This window comes from Chenopodium album, chromosome 6, assembly GCF_948465745.1.
Source record: "Chenopodium album chromosome 6, dcCheAlbu1.1, whole genome shotgun sequence".
Classification (NCBI taxonomy): domain Eukaryota; kingdom Viridiplantae; phylum Streptophyta; class Magnoliopsida; order Caryophyllales; family Amaranthaceae; genus Chenopodium; species Chenopodium album.
The window spans coordinates 74,007,141-74,030,394 of record NC_137839.1 but is presented as its reverse complement, the minus strand read 5'-3'; the positions used below and the strand labels follow the sequence as shown (position 1 = coordinate 74,030,394).

General features: G+C 31.8%; 2 protein-coding genes and 1 pseudogene across 2 annotated transcripts; all 3 read right to left on the bottom strand.

Annotated features, from left to right (window-relative positions):
• Positions 1-719: 719 nt before the first annotated feature.
• LOC145635253 (NAC transcription factor 25-like) lies at positions 720-2,749 on the bottom strand. Its single transcript, XM_081686538.1, has 3 exons — positions 2,526-2,749; positions 2,097-2,410; positions 720-1,756 (listed from the first exon to the last, which is right to left on the bottom strand). The coding sequence occupies exons 1-3, from the start codon at positions 2,707-2,709 to the stop codon at positions 1,223-1,225; spliced, it is 1,032 nt and encodes a 343-aa protein (XP_081542664.1). The 5' UTR covers positions 2,710-2,749; the 3' UTR covers positions 720-1,222.
• Positions 2,750-8,610: 5,861 nt separating this feature from the next.
• On the bottom strand, positions 8,611-9,878 carry LOC145637223 (putative 2' cyclic ADP-D-ribose synthase BdTIR; annotated as a pseudogene).
• A 2,477-nt stretch (positions 9,879-12,355) lies between these two features.
• On the bottom strand, positions 12,356-13,498 carry LOC145635252 (putative 2' cyclic ADP-D-ribose synthase BdTIR). The gene is made up of 2 exons (XM_081686537.1): positions 12,939-13,498; positions 12,356-12,624 (listed from the first exon to the last, which is right to left on the bottom strand). The coding sequence occupies exons 1-2, from the start codon at positions 13,433-13,435 to the stop codon at positions 12,489-12,491; spliced, it is 633 nt and encodes a 210-aa protein (XP_081542663.1). The 5' UTR covers positions 13,436-13,498; the 3' UTR covers positions 12,356-12,488.
• Positions 13,499-23,254: the final 9,756 nt, after the last annotated feature.

Here is a 23,254-nt window from a genome sequence, read left to right as displayed (position 1 = left end):
TTTTTTTTTAATGGAAAGGTAAATGAAAATTTAGGATAGTCTTCTCTCAAGACTATACCCTAATTTATCAGAAAAAATAAAATAAAATAAAAAATTTACAATCTATGAATGGATCGATATCTTGGTGAGCTTGCATAAAATGACCCAAAGATCGAAGCGACATAGTCTGCTGCTCTTTTTGTTTGGTATAATATGTGTACGTAATTGATATGAAATAAATTAAACTAGATGGAGCTTAATTGAGTTGAGTTGAAATTCTAAACAATTCCATGACTTCAATAGAACACAATGCTTATTATGGAGTACATATATTTTTATATGAGATAGATGAAAAGTTTGAAAGAGAAAAACATATGAAAAAAAAAAACTATGTGGAAAGACCAACAGAAAACGTACACGTAATTGTAATTTGTGTTTAGAAATACTAATGAGTAGGTATAATTGTCCTTCAAATTCTGTGTATAGCTTTTAATTTAGAAATAAACATATTAGTCAAAAGAACACCATGCAATTTTACTATAAAAAAAATAGGTCATATATAAAACAACAAAACATAGATCAGTATTTACGTATGTTGAATTTGAGACAAAGCCATACACAATTTTAAGAAAAATACAACCTAATTAAAAAAAAAACATAATACAAAGTACGTGGTAAGGAAAGATCAAAAGTAAAAATGCTTGTGGCATTATGCTAGCGGTTTATATTACTACCTCCGATCCGGTTCAAATTACTCGCAATTTTGGGTATTATTTGCGAGACATAAAATATTTCAAAGTTACGAGTAATTTGAATTGGAGGTAGTATTAAATACTATGTACTTCGTACATGTGTTTATAATATTAAATACTCCTAGTATATGCATATTTATTTATTTTGAAACATGCATATATAGTCATATATAAACCTTATATTAACGTGTTATTGCTCCAAACTCCTTTTATTTATTTTAAACTAACATGCATGTATTACTCTTTTTCTCTTTAGTAACAATGATTTAAGGCATAATGATATGAAAAAAAAAAAAAAAAAACCCTAAATACGCAATAAACTATCTATCAAAATCCTGTATTTTCCAAGTAAAAAAATCTCACAATAATACATATAAAATTATAAATCATTAATAGTTATATATGTATACAGTATACTTTAATTTCTTACACTTGTATTTGCTTCAATATGAGTATAAATTTCCCATGATATTGACGAAGAAATTAAACAACTATGAATTCCATGTTCCACCAGAAAGCTGAAAAGGAGGCCTTAGAACACCATCACCAATGTTCCCAACTAGTAAGGGACTCCCCATACTATAAGGGACACCACTAGTATTATTAATCCCTTGATGAGGTAATTGGCTTAACATTGATACAAATGATGAGCTATTTCCATCTGTCCCGGTACTCCCCGTCGTCTGATCGGATTGTACGTGGTGGAATCGCCGGCCTGAGGATGATCCGACGGATCCCATCGGATCATCCCAGTATAGATGTTCGCGCTTGTTGGAGTCATCCCCTTGCATTCCGTACAAGTCATGCCTTGAGGTTGAAGGGCCTAATTGTGTAAATTCATATATGTTTTGATCATTGTTAGTGTGATCCATTAGTAGTCCATTAGAAGATGTGTTTTTTGGGCATATTGTTCTCATTAGCTTTTGTTGCTTTATCATCTCCTCTATTAGATCGTCTCGTTCGTGATCCATTGGTCTTTGAGTGTTGTTCTTCTTGTAAATTCGACATAGAACCCAATCATCAAGCTAGTTATCAATCACCACAATATAAAGGAAGAAATTGTTTTAGTACATACAAATAAATATACCAATATAATTGATTTATATTGACATGCAAAAAAAATAAAAATTAAAAATTAAATATGCAACCATATTATACATGGTTTATTTGTTGTAATACCACAATAAAAAGTTACAGCTTTAATCATTTCAGTTCAATGAAAATAAGGTGAAGATCAGTTGTATATTTTTTTATTCACATGACGACATAGAAAACAAGATTTTAGCTCATGATACATAGTATGACTAACAAAAACAAGTGCAAACCATTGAAGAAGCTAAGCAAATAACGATTAAGCATACATACCCGAAGAGAGGCCTTCTTGGAGGGATGATCGACGAGAGGATGAGGAAGCTTGGAGCTAGAATTAGCATCAATAACGCGATACTCGTGCATAATCCAATCAGTTTTGATCCCTCTAGGAGGTTTACCACCATAGAAAACAAGAGCCTTCTTAACACCAACTTTTTGGTTACCATTAGATGTTAATATAGGCTTATCAGTTCCTGTGGCTTTCCAATAACCTGAAGTTGCTGCTCTATTTGGCCGGGCCCCATTTGGGTACTTCCGATCTCTAGGACTAAAAAAGTACCACTCTTGTTCTCCAAATATCGCCTTACCTAAAAAAATAATTATAAAAATATCATATCGTATTATATCATATAATAATCTTTACAGTACGAAAATAGAATATTAAATAATTTAATTGTTTATTTTGTACGTGTGTACACGTACTAGGAAGCTCCCAAGGGTCGAACTTGTACAAATCGACCTCAGCTATGATCGCTACAGGAAGAGGAGAGGATGAGGCTTTCCGTTTGAGGTAATGAACGATGAGTTCTTCATCAGTCGGATGGAATCGAAACCCGGGAGGTAGCTGAGGGTAAGGTTGTGTAGAGGAAGAGTCTGTGCTTTCCATAGTTTTTGTTGTTGATGAAAATAAAATGATATCATGTACATGTACATGTACAAGTACCTTAAAACAAAAACTTTTTTATTATGATAATTTGGTCATGCCTTTTATAATAAAGTTGAAAATATGTAATGCCTTGTTTGGCAAATATAGTATTAATGTGGGTGGGAAATATTAGGGGGGAGGCAAAGGAAAGGAGGATTGGCTGGTGGGTTGCCACTCAAGTACCAAACTATACCATTCAGAAGGCTACACGTGTAAGTGTGGGACCCTCCACAGGTAATGTAACAACCTTAAGGTGTGAGATATATGGGGGAGTTTTATCTCAACTATGAAAAATGAAACTACTTTGATCAAATATGTTATTGTCACACTTTTCTTATGCTTAAGACATGGGGACCACCTCCGTCGCCGCCTCAACATCTTAGCCATGAAACTGTTTTTTTCTATTTTTTTTTATAAAATTGTAATACTTTGATTGATACAGAATTCTAAAGATTTTAATAAACTTTGTTACTGAATGTTATACAAGTATATAACAAGTCCTTTACACAATATAACTTAATTTTGTTTCATAATATTTTGTTAGATTATTCATAAAATAAAGTATTATAATATTATCTTTATTAAAAAAATAAGTAACACATACTTAAATATTTTGATGGTCATACTTAATATGTTTTGCTATGCTTAAAAGTGTTATTGTAAATTTGTAATGGAAAAAAGGGGGGAGGGGGGAGTATTTTGTACTACGTTATATAAATTTTTTTTTAATTTAACTTTTCTTAAGGGTCTAATCCGACTTACTAAACTGAATATAACTAAAATGAATTGTATTTAAGATAACAAAATTAGGAAATGAGCTGAACTGAACTAAACTGAAATTAAGCTGAATAGAATAGACCCTTAGTGGGGAAAATGTGTTATTACTTCTTGAAGATGTGAGATTTTATTTTAGTAGAAAGTAGTAAGTAAACTATTTCCGAATAAAGAGTGAAATACATGTTAAAAATTAAGTGAGAAATAATACAAAATTAAACATGATTTTTACAGAAATGTTGAAAGTAATTTGGGATGGTTTTATAATGAAAATGATGTCAATAATTTGATTCGTGATGAAGGGAATATATTTTTTTTCAATTAATAGGTAATAATTAATCTAAATTTATATACATGACATATGCATCAAAGATCATAGTGCATCATTCATATAATTGTATAAAGGTGCCTTGCCCAATTGGTATTAATGGTATTAGATGAGGTTATGTGTTGTTACGTCATGAACTATATATTAATTGATTTAAGATATATCAATGTAAATCATAAAACTGTATGAATTATTAGAGTAGTGTAACATAGATATCATGTCTGAGTTGATATCCACTGAAATCAAAGTAAAAGATCAAGTTAAACCAAATATAGGTGAAGCAAAGTTATTTCCATGCTTTTATTTGCTTTATAAATGTCTCATTCTATGCCTAATAGGGCTAAAGTACATTATTGAAACCAAAGTACAAGGCTTAGTGGTAGTATGTAACACGTATAACATGTGCTTTGAAACATTGTCAAAAACTCAAAATAGTTGAATGAATTTAATTATCTAACTAGCTAGTACATTAATTTGAAACATTGTCAAAGTAGTTTCTATGAGCCTATTATACATATTTACATCAATCATCAAGTTAGTTTTTGTAGCTTTACATAGCTCATTATATTGCATTTTCAAGTACACTAATAAAAAATAACAATGATTGAACTTTTATTGTACATTATATTATTGCAGTGGAACTGAATACGACTCAAAATTAAAGCGAATGATTTAAAACCTCGATGGGTACAACTCAAATTAAACAATAAACTTAAGTGAATTAAATATGACTAAATTCATTATCCACACACCTATTGCTCTCAAAAACCAATAAAATCTCAAAATAAAAAGTATAATGAGAAAATGAAATATGAACAATCTCATAATCTTAAGTTGCAATGAGGCCTAACAAAATATAAAGCTTGTCTCTTTTAATTTCTTGTAATCAATAAACATTCCATTTAATTTAATTTAATTTAATTTTCCACCTCTTTATTAATAATTTCTAGTGCAATGTCTCGAAGCATCACAATCAACAATGCCACCAAAGTTAGGCCTCGTTGTTTAAATGTTTCAACTTTACAAAAGGACCACAATATAAAGATTACCTCTTTCAATTTCTTCTTTAAGTAAAATACTCATTGCATCTTCATAATTCATTAAACTTTATTGCTAACTCTTTTAGTATGTAAAGATAGATGTGGTTGCCAACCATTGTTTGCTGATTATAGATAAACACCGTGTGACTAACTAATATATATTGACAGCTTTTGATATTTTCTTATCAAGATTTAATTTTGTGGGTTGTAAGGCACCACCAATTAAGCTCCCTACATTGGCATCACTATATTAAAAAGGTGATTTTTGCATTAGTCAATTTTATAACTCATCTTATCATAACTTGTTACCTTTTTTTTTTCATACTAGAGGTATCTTGTTGAGTTGGATCATCTCGACTTGTAGATTATACTTAATTACTCGATTATGAGTTTGAAATTAAAGTAGTTTGCTTGGACATACTAGGTGCGCTTAAGAGTATATACTTCATGATAACATGACACATCAATTATTGAAGAAGGATGCATTGCCTCTTTACATTGTCATCAACCCAAAAAGCATGTTAAGTTCACTGAATAGAAATTGTTGCAATTTAATTAACTTGTACACTCTTTGAAAAACAAAAAAACCAAGAAAAAAAATTGAAACATATTGCAACTATGATAGAACATAAGAATTAACATAACTGGGCCGCTCCAGGTGGGCCAAATTTGTATCAAAACTATCAATTTTCTTGAATGGGCTAGTCCTTAGAAAAATTTTCTACAGTTGGTAGCCCAATCATATAGGTACTGAATATGGGCTACTTCTTTCGTGCGTATACACTATACACAATACAAGTCCAAATCAGTCCATGTAGGACCATGATTGAGGTCACTTATTACGCGATTTTAAAAATAACTAGTGAGTAGCCTGGGCGATGCCTCGGGTTGCTACTTTTGTTATCGTGCAATTGAGATTTTTAAATATAAAATTAATATTATTGAATATGTTTTTTTTTTTCTTCTGATAATTGAATCATGCAGTTTACACTTATATACATTTCTTTTTCGTATTTATAATATGCTTGATGATGGGCTAAAATGGTTAGGTAGCCAATTTTTTCATAAGTGGTTGAGTGTTCCAATCCCCTTAACGTTATACGGAGTATTTTTATATGAAGTAATATGGTTGCTTGGGTAACGTGATGTGGCATACAGAGATGTTGGGTAGGTGATGTGGCATCATAAAATGCTTGTAAATGACGTGGCATAATTTAAAAGGATCTACGTGTCACATGGACGTTTTTATAAACGCCTTTTAATATATTAGTATAGATTAAGGTTTTGTTTGGTATTACTACATTTGTATTGTTTCAATTTTTTATTTTTGAATGATACTCCATATGTAATGGCCTTATTTGATAATTAGTTGGTAGCTTATTGATATAGCTGATTGTATTAGCTGCTTTGACTAGGGGTTTGTTTGGCATTACTACATTTCGTATTATTTCCATTTTTAATTTTTGAATGATACTCCATATGTAATGGCCATATTTGATAATTAGTTGGTAGCTTATTGATATGGCTGATTGTATTAGCTGCTTTGACTAGCTAGTTATAATTAGCTGATTGTGTAAAAGTATTTGGTAAATAGCTATTAATTGTTAGGTATTTTAGTATATTTAAGAGACAAAAAGCTAATTGTTCAATAAATTAATTTTAAAAAACTCTTATAATGAGCGTTTTCTAAAAGAGCTTTTCAAGCCCAATAAGCTCTTTTAATAAGCTATTTACCAATCAAGGTCAGTACCTCTGTTTTTGGTGTTTAAAGAGCCACAAGGGCGGGGTGAAAATCAATTCCAGAATCTCCTGAAATCGGAAGAAAAACTCTAACCATTTTAGTTATCCCTTACTCTCATATGTAAAATCTCTGTAATTAGTAAATTTTAATGTTTAACTAGTAGGAAACTAGGAATTTTATAATGAATCTTTTTGTTTAACTAGTAGAATATTATTAGATCAATATGACATTATGACCCCATCCTTTCTAAAGTAAATCTAAATTTAAAATTAGTTATTAAAATACACTATCACCATTTCATATTATTTACAACTTTGAATATTTTTTATATTTTACAAATTAATATCCCAGATTTGTAAATAATATGAAATTGAGATAATATTCCATAAGATCAATCTTAATCCAAATAAAGTGTTTAGCATCTCTACTGAAAGAAAGTCCCACCGAGATGTAAAGAAGAGAATTTAGAGAAAAAGTGAGATTTGTCTCTCATTATGTCCCTTTTAAGTGCCCAAAAGGCCAAAACATTGCCAAAATGAGAGAATTTTTTTGTCGAAGTTCAAATACATGCAGAAAGCAGGTGGTAATTTCTCTTGCACTTTCTAAGACCTTGAAAATATTTCAGATTCAGAACATTAGTCCTAGAAAATTCTAGTGAAACTTAACAATTTACCATTTGACCAACAAAGTAGCCCAATAATTCTCATAATTATAAACTTAGCTGATGACTTATTATATGATTGATGATTGACTCATATAAAAAGGGGTTGATATTCAAATTGAGTTTTGTTTCATAGGGATACATAGATAATGGATGATGTTATATATTTAAGAAAGTGATTAGACCAGGTAAACCACGAATAAAGCCAAATTGTATTATGTAATGATGTACAGTAGACAAGTACGAGTATAAAGGTTTTCTCCAATTGTCATTCAAAATAGTCATGTGTTGAAAAGTAATTCTAACAAATTCCATTGTCTGCTAATCACGCTGTTAGAATCACATTTGGAATGCATAATGGCATAATGCCAATAACTTTTTTTGTTTTAATTAAGTGGTAAGAGTTTTATGATTTTTTTAAAAATAAATTAAAAATTTTCTATCTTGATGGCACATTATTGGCTCGTATTTTGCTCCTTTTTCACATACGAAGTATATACGCTTCATATAAGATTAATTGAAAAAACTTTATTGAAACCCTTTGTATTTAAAAGAATTGTTCCACATTAGAAAAAGAGGAGTAAAAACATCATCTTATAAAACAAATGAGCTATTCGTTGCATGCATAGGTTTAGGTTTGTACTAAGGATCTTTTTTTTTTTTTTTTTTGGTTTTTTGGTGTTTAGAGAGCCACAAGGGTGAAGGTGAGAATCGATCCCAAAATCTCCTGAAATCGAAAAGGTTGCTCTAACCACTTGAGGTATCCCTCACTCTCACTAACGATCATCTTATCGTTGTTACTTTTCAGCTAATAATGTGTTTAGTTTGAGTTGAATAAGTTGAACTCAAATAATTTTTAACTTTGTATATATCGGCCGGCTAAAGGGTAGGAAATGAACTAATAAGGTCACGGATTTTACCACAAAGTAACTTAATCATGTATGAAATTAAAAAGGCATTAATGAAGATCATGATCCTTTATTATTTATCTTAAAGAGAATGGAGACCTATTAGTGAACGAAACCAATAATGCAACTAAATGAAAAAATTAAGTGAATACAATTTTTCAAGCCCAATAATATATTTGTTCAAACTTAAAGAGGGGTTATATGACTAGCTTTATTCAGTTCATTGTTGGAAGTCCAATCTAAATGCAATTAATGAAGAAATTGTTACCACCCCAAATTGCATGTAAAACAAGAGGAAATGTGGAAAGGAGTTAAATTAAATATTTTACAACAATTTTACCAGAAAAATTTATTTTAAAAATTACATTAAATAAATTTTTTTTTTTCATTTGAAATAAAATAAATTTTTTTTAATGTAGGACTAACCCATTTTTCTTACTATCATATGATACCCCAACAATGTATCTACATTCCTCAATAGCTTGACATTCCTCAATAGCTTGACCAAACCTTTCAATTTCATTTCTAGCTCAAGTACCATCAACAATAACTTGGATTCACATCACAAAAAATTGGCACAATCCTCTTCTTGCACTCTAACATCAAGGCAAGTTCATGCAAACAAACATAAGAGTTACAATAATTTTCAGATGCCCCCCCAACCCTAGACTCCTTGACTGCAGGGTTGATATTCTCAAAGAGCCTATCCCCGGGCTTCATGCTCTTACTATCTAGAAAGGGGTGGTATCCAAGACCCGAAAGATGGTGATACAGAAGACCATCGATGGTCTTCTTTGTATCAGTCCCTCAATGGTTGATGAACATGTCGTAGGGTCGTAATTGGGTTGAAGGGTGGTCGGAAAGGCGGAGGACTTTGTTAGCTGAGGCTAGGCCTTTGGTGATAATTGAACGTTGCATGGCTCTCTACCCTAGTTTTTTTTTTTTACAACACCCTAGTTTGGCGTTGTTGTAGTTTTCTGTTTTCTGTTTTTTAGTTTTTTGTTTTTTTTTTTAATTTTTTAAAAGTATATGATATATGTCCCATAATGAATCAAAAATTATTTAAACTTATTAAAATCATCATAATTTTGAAAACAGACAACAGAAAAGTGAAAACACCATTTTCTTATTTCATGTTTTAAGTTTAAAAAAAAAAAAAACAGGAAACTGAAAATCAAAAATGATGCCAAACAAGCCCCTAGTTATTAGTTATGGTATTACTCTTCTGTGTAAAGTTAGTGAAAATGACAGGAGTATATATAGAGGGATTTTTCGAATTTTGTTTTTTTTTTTAAGAAAAATCAGAAAAAAAAAAAATAAAAAAAAAAAACACCATAAAATTCTCAAAAATTAGAATATAACACCACCTAATTCAAAACTTTTATTATAACATCACATAAAAACCAAAAAGATTGATTTCACCACCATCTAACGAAAATCATCCAAAAAATCGTTAGTGGGCCCCACAATAAACACATGTAACTATTCTATTTGATTTTTTAAAAAAAGAAAAAACACTTCAAACCTTAACCCAACCACCACCCTCACCTCCGACAGCCCTATAACCCATCACCGGCAAGCCCACACATCCACCACCCTCACCGAAACCTCCTCCTTAACCTTCGAAATACCACCAACCCCCGTTAAACCCAATCGCCCACCAGCCCCACTCTCTAGATCGAGGTCCACAGCCCCGGGTAATCGAAACCGTACCCTAGCTTCGTCGGAGCGCGAGGCTAGAAAGAGAATGAAAAGAGGGTGCGTTATGGTTTTCGCGACTAGGAATCAAAGAGGGAACGTGAAGATGGTGGGTTGCCATTGATGGTTGTAGTGGGATTCGCGGTGTGGATGTGGTGGGTTTGGCTGGTGGGCGAAGGGGTTTGTCGAAGGTTAGGTGGTGGTTTCGGGGTTGTAGTGGGTTCAGCTGGTAGGTAATAATGGGGTTTTGGCTGGGCTATGGGGGTTAGGTGGTGGGTTCGGCTGGGCTATGGGGGTTAGGTGGTGGTCCCGGAGGCTAGGATTGGGTTGCCAGCGGTGGGGTTAAGGCCGCCGGTGGTGGGCTGGTGGCTGGGTTAGAGTTTAGAGTTTTTTATTTATTTTTTTTTTTAATTTTTGTTTATAATTTTATTTTTAAAAAAAACCAATGTCTTATTGACACGTGTCCATAGTGGGTCTCACTAACGGATTCCATCCAAAAATCCGTCAATTGGTGGTGAAATCCACTTTTTGAGATTTTTTTTGTGGTGTTATAATAAAAGTTTTAGAATATGAGGTTTTATAATCAAAATTTCGAGAAATTTGTGGTGTTATTTTCTATTTTTTTTTTTTAATACATTATCTAAAATTTGGTGCTACTCTTGCTCTTTATAAAAAATAAAAAAAAAAATAAAAAAATAAATCCAATTATACAAGCATAGAGGTGAGAAGTTGAGAACCATGAGGGGGTGTTGAAATTTTCTGTTGGGAAATTCTACATCATACCCCTGAGGTATTGACTATTCCACGTTATACCCCTCCCTTTGAAAAGTTCCACGTTGTAACCTCAAGGTCCCAAAAGTGATTAAGCTGTACCCCTGCCGTTATCCCTCTGTTACATATTGCCGTTAGTGGGGCCCACTTCACACCTATTTATTTTTTTTCTCGATTTTCGTGCTTAATAATGTCCCATTAAAGGTTTTAAGGGTTCATTTTAGCTTTTAAGGGACCAAATTGAGCTCGAATTTTGCAAAAAATAAGTAACGTAAAAGCCCCGTTTATGAATTTTTAATTTAACTATAAGAATTCTAATTCACAAAACGAGGCTTTTACGGTTTTTTTTTTTTTTTTTTTTTTTTTTTTTTTTTTTTTTGCAAATTCCAAGCTCAATTTGGTCCCTTTTAGCCCTAAAATTACCCTTAAAACCTTTAATGGGACATTTTTTAGCACGAAAATCGAAAAAAAAATTAAATAGGTGTAAAGTGGGCCCCACTAACGGCAACATGTAACGGAAGGATAACGACAGGGGTACAACTTAATCACTTTTGGAACCTTGAGGTTACAGCGTGGAACTTTTCAAAGGGAGGGGCACAACGTGGAATAGCCAATACCTCAGGGGTATTATGTAGAATTTCCCTTTTCTGTTTTACTAAGGTGTCTTTGAAATGCACGTTACTACGTTAGCTTAGATAAATTTTCGTTTTATTTAGCTCTGAAAATGATTTTGCCCGTTCAAAAAAAAAAAAAAAATGATTTTGCCGAATTAGCAAAAAAATAGCACTGGATTTACAACTACAGATTGTTTATTTAAAGTGTTTTGGTATAATATGAAATAAAAAAATTTATTTGAGCTAACGTGGCATTTTATAGTAATGACAACTTATGATGATATATAAATATAATGCAGGACTTATTGACCCTTTAAAAACCCTAGTTAATTAATAGGAAGATATTGAAGATCAGAAAAATAAGGAAACAAATACGGAGTATGATTTAAATACTCCTAACTTCGTAAAAAAAAAATGTTTAAACATTAAATACTCTTTATATTAAGTAACTCATATCATGTAATACTACGTACTTAGATTAATGAATAATGAACTAATATCGGACCTTGGACATTATAACAATTGGGTCGAATAAAATTTCTCTTCATTTTATTGTAATAATACAATTCACGAAGAATCATGTTATTGCTAATTATACTAGGAAAAAAAAAACTCATACTATAAAACATCATAACAAACATTGTTAGATCATTGAAAAAATTAACTAATTTTGTACGTACATACACCTCTATATCCTCAACTTCAGTATTCCGTGATGATGTGATCGTGTCACTCATATCATAATAGAGAAGATAATGTAGTTAATATTAAATTATTAATACAAATACTTCAATTATGACAAATCGAATTATACAATTATTCTCAATACAAATCTCATAAATTTCATTTACATCTTTGCATTATTACAAGTAATGAGGCATTGGCCAATAAAAAAAAAAAAATAATAATTAATGAATCTAAGTGATCATAAACAAAAATGAGGTATTCTAGTGTTTATGATAATTACAAGAACATCAAAAAAAAGTAGCCGCCAAAACAATATAGTACAAATAATTGTCCTTGGAAGTATTTAAAATTTTTGAATTTATGTGTTAGCTTTACAAAAGTACTTTACAAAGAAATCAAGAAATTTTGTCATTGTCGTTAATAATGTCAAAATTAATAAATGAATAAATAAAGGAATTTTTTCAATGCTCAAAAGAAAAATAAAAGTGAAGAAAAGTTTTAGAAAGAATGGTTTTGATTTAGTTAGAATTCTCTGCCAAATTTGCTTCATAATAATTGGTTATATTATGTTTAAAGTACTTCTCATCTTCTTCAGCTTCAACCAAATTTCCAAGAATTGTTTCTGTTGCATTTGTCAAAAACTCTGACCAGTCTCTGCAAAGAAAGATAAGCATTACTATTATTGTTAAAATTCTATTTCAATTAATTAGTCTATACAATTACACTTTAATTTAATTTGGTCTTTTTATTATTTTTGTAAGAACTAATCTAGTTCATTTTTATTATGGAGTATAATATATGATCCGTTACTCTCAAATTCATCAATTTTATCTTGTTATATATTCTAAACAATTATATCATACAAAAAAATTCTTAATATCATTCTAAATTACTAAACTAATTAAAAGCATATACCAAATATTACTATATATAGATAGTACTACAAATATAGAAATAATATAGCTTACCCATTTGAGGTATCAAATGTTAGACCAACGATGTTTTTAGCCTCTTCAACACTCCTATGAAACCTCTCAAGTTGCTTGGGAGAGCAAGTTCCATTATCCTTAACTCGGAGCTCCGACGGCTTCACATCACAAAATATGGGCACCACCTTCTTCTTGTACTCCATCATCAACGCGAGTTCATGCAAACAAAAGTACGATTCACAATAACGTGGGGAAAAAACCGCTACCCCAACCCTACAATTCTTGATTGCCGGGTCAATCTTATCAAATAGATTATCCCCGGGTTTCATACTCTTGCTATCTAAGAAAGGGTGGTATCCAAGACCTGAGAGATGCTGATACAAAAGACCGGCTATTGTCCTCTTTGTGTCAACCCCTCGATGGTTGATGAATATATCACATGGTGGTTTGGGGTTAGATGGAGGAATACCGCGAATTAAGGGACGGAGGATTTGAGTTGATGAGGCTAGGCTTTTTGATATCATTGAGCGTTGCATGGCTAATTAGCTAGTGTTTCTTTGAATTCAAGGGTCTTTTATTTATGGTACTAGCTTGTACGTTTTTTTGCACCTTTTCAAAAGTTAGTTGTACAATTTCAATTTGGTTTTGTGAATTTTGTTTTCTATATATTGAGGATATGATGATTTTACGTATGAATTAATTATGTGGATGTGTGCTGTGTGTACATATATATATATATATATACATAGGTAAGAGTGTTGGTCCATTATTAATTACTTGCATTTTGATTTCTTGAATGAAAATTCAACAATATTTTCCAAGTGATGGTCGCATTTTAGGAAATTTTGACAAGAAATAAGTTTGAGAAGAGGAAAAACAAAAAATAAAAGGTTTGAAGATTTTGACTGTTTATGCAAGACAACATTCGTAAGAGCGAGCAAAAAAGAGTTTTGAGCTTTTGACTATATTTTAGGACCCTAATTGGGGATAGTTTTACTCCTTCAAACACGGATAATTATATAGATATATATGTTTCTCCTAATTCATGCAACAACGGGCCAACGGCTAATCAACTTTATTAATATTTACACACTAAAATAATAATTAAGACGGATTATTGAAGGGTTAGCCACAAGCCCACAATCTACGAATGGACTACTAATTATACATGTGGTGCATGTGAAGACCAATACATACATTATATTATAATGAGTATTTTGAGTATAAAAAAAATAAAAAAAATAAAATAAAAAATAAAAAAAATAAAAGATAGTAATAATAATAAATCCTAGAATACCATATATTACAAGTATGAATTAACCAGTGGGTATTTAAATAAAAAATTATGAGATCAAAATTGAAGTTAAAACTACAATAATGACTTATTAAATTAAGGGCCTGTTCACATTTACTTAGTTTTAGTTCAGTTCAGCTTCAATTAGTTCAGTTGAGCTCCTAATTTTCCTCTCTCATAAGATATTCATTTCAGCTCAGTTCAGTTTAATTCAGTTTAGTTCAGTTCAGTTCAGCTCCAATCAATTCAGCTCAGTTCAGTTCAGCTCATTTTAGTAAATGTGAACAGGCCCTAATTATTCAAATAGTATTTTCATTCTCATATATATATATAACTACTAAAATATAGTTTATGAACATCCCTTAAAAATATGTAAGGGCATATGTTCACCATTTACTTAATTCTAGTCCAGTTCAGCTCCTAATTTCCCTGTCTCATAAAATATTCATTTCAGCTCCGTTCAGTTTAGTTCAGTTCAGTTCAACTCCAATCAATTTAGTTCAGTTCAGTTCAATTCAGCTCAGTTCTATAAATGTGAACAAACTCTAAATGAGTATTTTTTAAGTGCAAAAAAAAAATGATAAACTTACGTGTGAGAACCCTACACAACTTATTTATAAATTAGTTATTGTCACATAATTACTCAAATATATAATATAAAAGGTTAAAAAAAAATTAAACATGACATTCAATTGATAACAATGCATCAATGACCTAATTCAATATTGAAGCTAAGCATGCATAATCTCTTTTAAAAAGTTTGAGTTAGCTCTTATGAATAGTGTTTAGATGATTATACCCTTTAAAATGTTTATTTACTTATTTGCCCTCATTAATGTTAATTGCCTATTTTTTTTAAAAAAAAATTCTTAAAAATAACATGCTTACATTTAAACCCCTAAACATATTTGTTTATATAATTAAATTCCTTCTATAATCCTACCAACAACTAAAGTTATGGCATAAGGCTATATCGAAAATCCTTTTTGAACATGACTAGATATGGCACACGCATCGTGTGCGTTAGCTACCCTAGTATACTTTTAAGTTGCATTTGAACATACACCTAAAGTGGTTTGATTTTGATTTTCAAAGCATGAAAAACAAGAAATGAATTAAAATATTCCCATGGTACGTACTTGTGCCACCAAGGAAACCCTAGTCGTTGATGAAGTATAATTGGGTGCTTTATATAGGGTAATAAATGGATGAAAAGATTTAGTTGACATGCGGTATTAATGGACAAAAACCTCGAGTGATATACATGTGAAATTACAGAGTTTATTTTATATAGTAAACGACAAAACTAACATTAATCAGTCAAGCAATAGCTTTTGGACTCATATTGCTAGATTTTGTTGAAGTTATAAAGCGCTCTGATACCGAAAAAAGGATCTTGTGACTATTCCAACGTTTATGGACACATCCATTCAGCTACTCACAAAAAGTGTAATTTAATGAACTATACTTTGTTGGGGAAAATATATATTAACCCCTCTTTTTAACAAGTTTTTTTTTCTCAAGCAAATATATAAGCTAAATTTATTTTTAAGCTCAAATAGTCAAGCTAGTGGCTAGGGAATTTTAAAAATTGTAAACAAGTCCCTAGCTATAACCATTAAGATGCTCTTATGATTGATTTCCACGTGAAGGACTGAAGGTATTCAAACTTAATTTAAACATCTTGGTTATTACCTCTATTCTTGTTATATGTACACCTAATTGGATTTCATCAGTCATGATTTAACTTTAGCCTTGATTAGTTTTTTAAAGGTAAATAATAGAACACTCTAAATATAACGACTAACTGTTAGTTAGTTACACTATCTAATTAACAGTTTTATTCATTTATATCTCTAATTATCTATATAATAATTGTCATGAAAAGTTCTTTGTATGTTGTAAATAATTGAAATAAATCTAAAAACATTTGATATACTAACATTTGTATTTATGTTTGTCAAGGAGATAGCGCAAGAATAAAAATGATGCAGTTAATTTGAAACGAATGTGATAGGCCGTCGTCGAGCCTACCAAAGATGAAGTCCTATCTTGGTCTCACTAGCTAATAGAAAGGGTAAGAAAGGGTCGAACCCAAGAGAGGCGTTGAATCAACCACCGAAATACTACCGCATAAATAAGCTAAATGAATTCGAAATTGGTTTGGTTTTATGTAACAAGTGCTAGTTCAAGTCAACTAAAGCTAGGGGGAGATTAACAATGTTTAGAGAGTTCTAGGGCTTGGGATATACCACTCAATTTCGTCACAAATCACAATTAGCAAGTAGCAAACAATGGTAATTTGAGGGGATAATATAGGGGAAGTCATCTAAAGCACCCAACTACTCTCTTAAGCTAGAGGGATTACTCGAATTATCAATACAACCTACTCTTGTGGTTACAAAGCATAAAACAAGTATTAAAGCATAATCACGATGACAAAAACATTCACTTGACTGGAAATTCCTATTCTCATGGCATTTCAAGTCAATTAAGCATAAGGGAGCTAACTCAAGTTCATCTCTCGATCCTTCGTTGAGAAAGCTTAGATAATAGTTCTAGCAATGGTCATATACAAGAACTAAGCAATTAAACCACTTAAGCTCAACTAATTAACACCCAACAATTACCAAATTAACACATGCAACAAGTAATTAGTGACTACATTGAGGGTTTTACCCAAACCCTAGAAAATTAGACTACTCACAATCCATGGAGATTAAAGCAATTAAGGATTTCAAGTAACTCATGAACAAGAATTAACTAAAGATTAAGCTAAATAACAATCTAAGCATACAAGAATTAAGCAAGATAATTAACAATCAAAGCAATTAAAATGGAAGAGAAGAGTGAGAAAATGTTACTAGAAGCTTCAACTTGAATATCAATGGTGGAACTTGTCTTCTACAATCATTGAGAATGAAATTTCCAAGCTAATAATTATAATCTAACTAATGATTTGAGAATATTTATGTTTCTACAATTGCAAACTAAGAGGAAGCACTAAAAACTTGGCTGTCGTACAAATGAGCTCAAGGGGTTATTTATAAAAACCCCCAAATAAAAAGGACGGAGAAAACAAGAGTCGGGCACGGCTACAGGTCATCACGGACGTGCTGAGGTTGGCACGGACGTGCAACTATACCTGCACGGACGTGCTGAGGTTGGCACGGACGTGCACCTGGGAGGCAGAAGGTACTGTTTTTTGCCAGGGCATCCTGCACGGACATGCCAAATATGGCACGGACGTGCAGGCCTTGTTTAGAAGAATCAGTTTTGAAACTGATTTGGGCTGAGCAAACTGCACGGACGTGCAGGATCAGGCACGGACGTGCTGAATATCCTGCACGGACGTGCTGAGCTCTACACGGACGTGCAGGCCTTGAAAGCAGTAGGCAGTAGCTTCTGGTCGTGCTGGAACACTTCTGCACGGACATGCCATACTTTGCACGTCCGTGCAGACTCTCTAAGGCCTTTATCTTCACTTTTCTTCGGTTTTGCTCCATTTTTTCGGCTTCTAACCTTGGTTTATCATCCAAATGCCTCAAATGGTTGTCTTTGAACCTAAAAACCCAACTAAAACACTAACAACCCGTGAAGCAAGGGATACACAAAAGTTGAACAAAAATAGAGTAAAAGTGAACCAAAATGCCAATATACCAAGTAAACAAAGTTCGAAATCACTCTAAAATCGTATCAAATAACAAGTTATCAGAATGCATTACAAGTTTACTAGTGACACCACTTCAATGAACATTTACTTTGTATATACTAAATCTCAACTTCACCAAAAAAAAAAAAAAAAAAAAAAAAAAAAAAACTAAATCTCAACAAAATCATTACGTTTCGTTAAAATAAGACACTACTAGAAAACATGCAAATAACGACGGAATTTTTCCGTCGGAAACACCCTAAATTCTGTCGGAAATGGGGTTTTCGACGGAATTTCCGTCGTAACGGGTCGTCGGAATATATGTTGTAGGAAAACCGGCTTTTCCGACGGAAAACACTATTCTGACGGAATTCAATCTGTCGGCAGCGATTTTCAGGCCAGAGAAAATCCTTCGGAAAATTCCGACGGAATGTAATCCGCCGGAATTTTTCGACGGAAATTCCGTCGGAAAATTCTTTTAAAAAAACAAAAAAAAAGCCTCCCACCACCCCACACCACCAGTCCACCCCCATACAGACCCAACCACAACCACACACCACCAGCCCCCCCCCCCCATCTAGACCCAACCACAACCACAAACCACCACCGACCCTATCCCACCACTATACACCACAACCGACACCACCACAACAAAAAATTAGCCTAAAAAAATCGTAAATTAACCCCAAAAAACCGTAAATTAACCAAAAAAAAACAAAAATTTACACAACAAAAGCAAGAAATAACACACAAAAACTCAAAACCAGTAGATCTACATATTTAATCAAACACTACCAGAAACCCAAAAAAATCCCAACCCACCTCACCCTAAAACCGACCCACCCTCCTAACCGACCCAGATCTGACCAAAAAACCAAACCACCATGGCAGCAAGCCACCACAATCACATCGAACACCCAACAACCGTAAAAAAATAAATTAAATAAAAAATACCGCCACCCCAATCAACCAAAAATAAATAAAAAAAGAAGTACAAACCTTGAATTTCACCAACAAAACCACGAAAATGGCTCGAATTTGGGTTTTAAAGGTCAAATTCGACCATGAAAACTCTAGATCTAGAGTTTTCATGGTCGAATTTGACATGAAAAACCTTACTTTTGTTCAAAAAATTAATTAGGGCTTCACGAATTAGTGTAAATTTTGGGTTGTTGTTGCCAAAAATTAATTAGGGAGAAGAAAAAGGGGCGAAAACCCGAAAAATTAATTAGAACAAAGGAAAAAGAAAGGGGAAAGGGAGAAGAAAAAGGGGCGAAGAAGAGGAGGAAGGAGAAAGAAGCTAAGGAGGAAGAAAAAAGGGGCGGAGAAGGAGAGAGAAGGAGAACAGGGAATGAGGGAGGAGAGAGAAATGAAGGGGTAAGGGTAAAGGGGCGGGTTTAAATAATTAGGGTAGATTTTTTGTTTTTGTTTTTGTTTTTTTTTTATTAAAAAAAAATCAAAATTCCGTCGGAAACATAAATCATTCCGTCAGAAACTTTAATTTCCGACCGAAAAATCCGTCGGAAGTTTCTTACGGAATAAAATCCGTCGGAAAACACTTAATTTCCGACAGATTTTAATTTCCGTCGTAAATTTCTGACGGATTTTCGACGGAAATTCTAGATCCGTCGGAACCATTCCATCGGAATTGACACTTTTTCTAGCAGTGAGAAATACCACTTCAATAAATTCACTTTATTATTATTCCTTTAATTTCAAATAACTAACACAATCAATTAAATTTGGCACACTTGTCGATGCAGTAGTGTATATATATATATATATATATATATATATATATAAATAAATAAATAAAGACTTCATGTTATTAATACTTTTTCAACATTTTATGTTATATAACTTATTTTATTACTATTCAATAATTTTTTTTTAGTATATTGGTATAGTTAAGTTGATTATTAATTAATTAAAAACTAACAAACATTATTTAAATTAAAAGTTTGTACAGAGACTTCACATTATTAATATTTATTCTTAATATATCCGTATAGTTAAGGCTAATATAGGAATAGTGCAATAAGTCAAACTATGTTAGGGACTTAGGGTGTATTCTATTCACTTATTTGAACTTAACTAAACTTATCTGAACTTATCAAAACTTATTTTAGTTATAATTTGAACTTAGATAACCCTTACCAGAACTTATTTTTCCTGAACTGCATTTATTTTTTTTGAATTGAAATTAACTTAACTTATCTGAACTTATTAGACCTATAATAAGTGAAAATAAGGTTAACAGAACAGACTCTTAATTGTACTATAACAGAGTTAATAATTTAAATGTACAGAGTACTTATAAATGTTTATAAACACCCGGATTTCAAGGTTTAGATTATTACTGCTTGAAAAAAAAAAAAAAAAAAAAAAAACCAAAACAAAAAAAAAAAAAACAACAACAACAATAATGATAATAATAATACTTCCTATGTAATAACCTTCAATATGAATTATGAAACATAGAGACAGATAGATTAAATCATTTTCTTGTGTTCTTTATTTTGTGTTAATAATTTTTTACCCCTTATTTCATGGGAGGGAGTAAACAAGCTGGGGTGTATGCTGAGGTCATTATAACTAAAATGAGTAACGCAAGTCAAAATAATAGTCATATTCATAACACAAGTAACAATATGCCAGCCGATGAAATGGACAACCATCGATTAAATTTGTTAGTAGTTGTGGCAATGATGCACAATTTGGGATACTTTTCTAATTGCTTGTAATTCAAGCCTTAAAATTTAAGGAAATAATACCATTCCACTTGTACAACTTAATGTGGAGTCATATTTGGATGAATGAATCACAATTAGACGTGGAAGTATGCAAGTCTTAGTATTTTTAATTAGTATTGTCCTATTATATCTCTATTATACGAAGTATAAGTTATGGAAAAACATACGGTGTTCCCTTAAAATATCGATTATACCCTTTATATTTTTTTAAAAAAGGTAATTCGGTTCTTGTTTTTGGTGTTTAGAGAGCTACAGTAGTAGAGGAAAACTCTAAATACAACAACTATAACATGGTGATGTTTAAATTAAATCTACCAAGACTTATGCTAAATACAACAATATCATATACTTCGTATAAACTGTTTCAAAATATTTTAATGTTATTAGGGGAAAGAAAAAGACTCAGAAATATAATTTGTAGAATTATCCTTATACGAGTAAACTTAGCCTCTAGCTAATTTGATGTCAATTTTTTTCGTTACATACACAAATGTGACAATCGGTAAAACAAATCATGGGTGATTTGAAGATCAGACAACGATACAGTTTAGGTCAAGCCATATTAAATACTTCCTCCGTTTTTATTTAGTTGACGCGTTAAATTTAGGCACATATATTAGGTAGAGGAGAGATAGTGAGAGAATGAGAAAACAAGTGGGGTAGCTTGTAAATATAAGGTAAAAAATTTACCCCAAAAGGAAACGTGTCAACTAAAAAAAACTTTCTAAAAAGGAATACGTGTCAACTAAAAAGAAATGGAAGTAGTACATAATAATTATCGGATTGGTTCGATTTGGGTAAAAATCAGAATAAATAATTGTGGATAGATTTCGGGTTTTGGGTCGGATATTCCTGTATAGGTCAATTTACCGGATGCAGCAAAGACATGTCTTGAAATTGGGCCAAAAAAGTTAAAAACATTTCAAAATGAAAACAGTGTTTGACGGATTCCATGTTCTATAATCTCTGGAACCATTTGGAGGATCATTGTTTGTCCAAGTCCATGCATGCAATATAGTATATTGGATTATAGGGAAGTCCAAGTGAAATACTGATACACCTAATTTAATTTTCCAAGTGTTCTACTTCTAAGTTTTAACATGTAAATAGTCCAAATTAAAATACCTTTTTTGACATTTTTATCAGAATTTGAACAAGGAATGGTTCTTCTTCTATACTTTTAATTATTAGCCAAATGCTTATTTTCTACTGTTTACCTATCAATTTGACCTTCTTATAAATGGAAAAACTAAAGTCACTATGTATGAATTTTGGTCACTATTATAAACTATAAACATACAATAAATTACTCCTATCTATATGAGTACACTTTAAAATTCCTATGCAAAATACAATTTATTTATTTATTTTTTATTTTTTTTATTATTATTGGCACCATTATAATTTTACACTAATTAATAGAGTGGGCATGAATTAGATCAAGTGTCAATCAAACTCGGTATGAAAATGATTTCAATGGGCTTGAGCCCAGGCCTAGCACTTTAAAAGAAACACGTTGGTAGCCAGTAATTGTGCAAAGACATTATATTCCAAAATTCAGCACGAGTATGTGCACATGCTTATATATATTGAACCAACTTACCAAATTATTAAAAATACATAAAAATAATTAAGGGGCCCCATTGCCCGGAAAGACATGCATTAAGGGCCTGTTCTCATACGTTTATTTTCAGTTCAGTTCAATTCAGTTCAGTTCAGTTCAGCTCAGTTCAGTTCAGTTCAGCTCCTAATTTTCTTCTCTTATAAAATATTTATTTCAGTTCAGTTTAGTTCAGCTCAGCTGAGTTTAGTCAATGAGAACATGCCCTAAGTGTGTTTAATAAAATATCGGTATAACACGTGGGCTTGCACAGCCGACTCAACCCGTGCTAACCATTGCCGGAAGTTAAACGAACAATAACTTATATGCTGACTTAAAAAAATTCATTAAGGTTAACTTTGGACCACTGATATTGGACTAATGTTTTTCAAAAAAAAAAAAAAAAAAAAAAAAAAAAAAAAAAAAAGACTAATATTGGGCCGAATGAACACTAAGCCCAAATACGTATCAAATTCTTAAAATTGACCAAGCAAAGTGTACTTAAATAATTCTGTAAAAAAAAAATAATTCTTTTTATTAAAAAAAAAAAAAAGCCAGTACTTATAATTCAGTAACCTTAGCAAATAAACCAAGCAAAGTTGACTGTCCCACGGTTTAGACAAGCCTAAGCAACTGTTACCTAAAGTCAACGGGCAATAACCTAAGTTGACTAACCAAAATTCAATAAGTTGGTAAAATGAGTTAGGTCAACTATACAAAGTGCAAGATACCCCTACAAATATATTAGGCCTTACTAGTTACTAACACAAATCGCACTTGAAAGCATACACAAATTGTTGTCCAAATTCCTAAGTTTGCTAAATTTATGTTTAAGAATGTTTAATTAAAAATTGGTTGATTCTCCCTCGAATTTAAACTACGACTCTATGCCTGGAGCAACCTGAGTAAGGCATCACTCTTGAATGTACTACATCCGTTACACATTATTTGCAACGATTTGACATAAAGTAGAGAGGAAAAATGTCTAATCATTGCAAATAATGTGTAACGGAGGTAGTATTTTACTTTGATGGTCAAATACACCATCTTGTCTCC

Coding starts and splice junctions, on each gene's coding strand:
- LOC145635253 (XM_081686538.1), bottom strand. CDS start 2,709: ATGGAAAGCACAGACTCTTCCTCTACACAACCTTACCCTCAGCTACCT. Junction 2,411..2,525: donor CGACCCTTGGGAGCTTCCTA/GTACGTGTACAC, acceptor TTATTTTTTTAG/GTAAGGCGATATTTGGAGAA. Junction 1,757..2,096: donor CCAAGAAGGCCTCTCTTCGG/GTATGTATGCTT, acceptor ATTGATAACTAG/CTTGATGATTGGGTTCTATG.
- LOC145635252 (XM_081686537.1), bottom strand. CDS start 13,435: ATGCAACGCTCAATGATATCAAAAAGCCTAGCCTCATCAACTCAAATC. Junction 12,625..12,938: donor ACATTTGATACCTCAAATGG/GTAAGCTATATT, acceptor CTTTCTTTGCAG/AGACTGGTCAGAGTTTTTGA.